General features: G+C 61.8%; 1 protein-coding gene across 1 annotated transcript; it reads right to left on the bottom strand.

Moving 5' to 3' along the window:
• Positions 1 to 418: 418 nt before the first annotated feature.
• Positions 419 to 2,816, bottom strand: FZD10 (frizzled class receptor 10). The gene has a single exon (XM_043902104.1). It carries the CDS (start codon positions 2,322 to 2,324, stop codon positions 579 to 581), a length of 1,746 nt encoding a protein of 581 aa, XP_043758039.1. The 5' UTR covers positions 2,325 to 2,816; the 3' UTR covers positions 419 to 578.
• Between the last annotated feature and the right edge of the window lie 310 nt (positions 2,817 to 3,126).

Genomic DNA, 3,126 nt, shown 5'->3' with positions numbered 1-3,126 from the left:
AAATCTACTGGAGCATGCTAAGCTGTCAGGCCTTCTCTTTCTTCCTGTTTGCACAGTAGTTGCTGTCTACAAGCGGCCTTCTGAGGGTGGGCCCCTGGGATGGCTAGCCTGCAAGAGATGGCATCTTTCTCTCTCTCTCTCTTTGCAACTCAGCAGAGGCTCTTTAATTTGCAAAGAAGTTATCTCTTCCCTGATTTGTAAATGGATAGCAAAGCCAACTCAAACATACAGATGTATATTTACGGAAAGTTCTAAACAAAAGTTTTCTTCTGGGGGCCTGAATCAACTGTGCTACCACAAATTAGTTACACAAGAGGCTATTTAACTGGGAGGGCTCTCCTTCACGGAAAACAAAAACAAAAACCATACCCTTTAAGTACATTTGGACTTTTAGTGTATCACAGCATCCTGAATTTCGGAGTAAAAACTTTTTATTTTTTTTTTCTTTTACTTTTATTTAAAAAAAAAAAAAAAAACAAGCAACCAACCAACGGAGAAAAGCACCATGTTTTGGCTCTGACAGCCACTGAATCCTCTCTGGGAAAGTTTTCCAATCCCGCCATCCCTCCAAGCCCCATTTACACACAGGTGGGAGGCTGGGCGGGGATTTCATATTTCCCGAGATGGGTTTTGGGGGGATGCTGGGCTTTTTTGTAAATTCCACTGCTGGTGATCACGCTGGCCGGTTTTCTCCGGCTCTTTTTCTTGAACCTGCGGCTGCAAACGTTCTGCCAGGACTGCAGAGTCTTAGATGTCCAGACCCACATGCCGCTGGTGATGCCCACCACCAGCAGCATGAAAATCTTCACCATGAAGATCTCCACCGCGGGGATGGAGGTGGCCATCAGACAGTCCAGGTTTTTGGTCTGGTTGTTCATTTTGCACTTGTGCTGCGTGGCCAGGATTTTCCAGTACTCCACGTTGAGGCGTTCGTAAAAGTAGCAGGCAATCACACAAGTGGCCGGCACCGTGTAGAGCACGGAGAAGACCCCGATCCGCACCATGAGCTTCTCGAGCTTGTCCGTGTTCTCCCCACCCGTTTTCATCACCCTCCGGATGTGGAAAAGGGCCACGAAGCCCGAGAGAATAAAGGAAGTGCCGATGATGAGGTAACAGGCCAGGGGGATGAGCACGAAGCCAGTGAGGGCGTTGATGTCCATGTTGCCCACATAGCAGACGCCGGTCAGCTCGTCCCCCGCCACCCGGCGCATCACCAAGATCAGAATGGTCTTCACGGCCGGAATGGCCCAGGCGGCCAGGTGGAAGTAGCTGCTGTTGGCCTCGATGGCCTCGTGGCCCCACTTCTTGCCCGCGGCCAGGAACCAGGTGAGGGTGAGAATCACCCACCACAGGGAGCTGGCCATGCCGAAGTAGTAAAGGACCAGGAAGACCAAGGTGCAGCCGGTGCTCTCCAGACCCTCCTGGATGACATACAGCTGTCCGCTGTCCCGGTCGCAGGCGATGCTCTCGGCGCCCGCAAAGAGGCGGATGATGTAGCCCACCGAGTAGACGCAGTAGCACATGGACAGGAAGATGATGGGGCGCTCGGGGTACCGGAAGCGCGCTGGGTCGATGAGGAAGGTGAGCACCGTGAAGGCACTGGAGAAGAAGCAGAGTACGGACCAGACAGCCAGCCAGACCACCGCGAAGCGCTTGTCGTCGCGGCTCCAGTACACGTCCACGCCCGGCGTGCAGAGCGGCGCGCACGACGCGCTCTTCTCCACGTGGTGAAACTTGCCAGGGTTGTCGCAGCCGGTGCGCCCCGGCCCCCCATCCTTCAGCTGGTGCTCCTGCGCGCTGTGGGGTCGCTGCGGCCTGAAGAGCGGCGGGAACATGCCCGAGCCCCGCGCGGGCTCGTCCGAGCCGTTGTTGGGCGCCTCCATGCACAGGTAATTGGGGTCGTTCTTGTTGGGGAGTTTGCTGCAGTCCAGGGAGTCGGGCCACTTGAAGTTGAACTGCTCCATGATCGGGGAGCACTTGAGCCGGGCCTGCTCGCACATGACCCGGCAGGCGGGGATAGGGGTGGAGACTTGCTCGGTGCACATGGGCGCGTACAGGGAACACAGAAAGAAGCGGAGGTGGCCGTGGCAGCCGTACTCCACCAGCGGCGCGAACTCGTGCAGCTGGATGGCGGCCTCGCGCTGATTCTCATGGCCCATCAGGTTGGGCATGCGGGTCATGTTGTAGCCAATGTCCTTGCACATCGGGATCTCGATGGGCTGGCACTTGCCGTCGCCCGGCCGCTCCATGTCCATGGAGCTGATGGCGGCACACGAGCCCATCACCTGCAGGACGAGCCACAGCCGGGGGCCCGGGCGCTGCATGGTGGCTTCGGAGGTGCCCCGGCGGGGAGGTCCGCCGCCCTCAGAGCAGCCGCTCCCAGGCTCGGGCTGCCGGCCCCGGCTCCTCGTCCCCGCTCCGGCCCCCGCCCATGCCCGCCCAGCCCAGCCCAGCCCCGCCCCGCCCGAGCGGGGTCGCCGGCCCCGCTCTCCGCGCCCGCCTCCGCCGAGGTGGAGCGGCTGAGGAGAGGAGCAAAGTTTGCGAACAATACCGGGAAGCGAGAGGAGCCCCGCAGCTCTCGGCGCGCGGCCCGGAGCGGGCTGCAACTCACGGCCGCCGCCGCCGCAAACTTTGGCTTCTCGTGGGAGCGCGCGGAGAGGGCGGGCGGCGCGGGCGCACCGGGGCCGGCGACTCGCGGCGGCTCCGCCCTCCCCGCGCCGGCCTCGGCCCGGCTCGGCCCGCAGCCGTTCGGAGTCTGGTCCCGGGCTGAGCAGTCTCGCAAACAGGCAAAGTGGGAAAATGCCGATCGCTGACAGGCCCCGCCCCCGGGCCGCGCGCCCCGCCCCGCCGCTGCTTTGCATGAGAAAGCGCAGCGCCCGGCCCCCCTGATCTTGCCGCCCGCCGCCGCCCCGGCCCCCGGCCCCGCGTCGCCGCCCTCCAGTGCGTCCCGCCCGCTGCTCCTTCGCCCTCTGCGCCAGCCTCCAACTTGGCCTCTCGTCGCCTCCCCGCCTGCGCTCCCTTTCTCGGGGCGCCCCCGGCCTCGTCCCCCGCAGCCCAAGGGCGCCGGGGTTACTGGAAGTTCGGAGACAGACCGGAGGAAGGGGTGGGCTGGTCTAAGTCAGGCTG

The sequence above is a fragment of the Cervus elaphus genome, chromosome 5, assembly GCF_910594005.1.
Source record: "Cervus elaphus chromosome 5, mCerEla1.1, whole genome shotgun sequence".
Classification (NCBI taxonomy): domain Eukaryota; kingdom Metazoa; phylum Chordata; class Mammalia; order Artiodactyla; family Cervidae; genus Cervus; species Cervus elaphus.
Note: the sequence above shows the minus strand (reverse complement) of the source record. Positions and strands in the feature narration are given on the sequence as shown.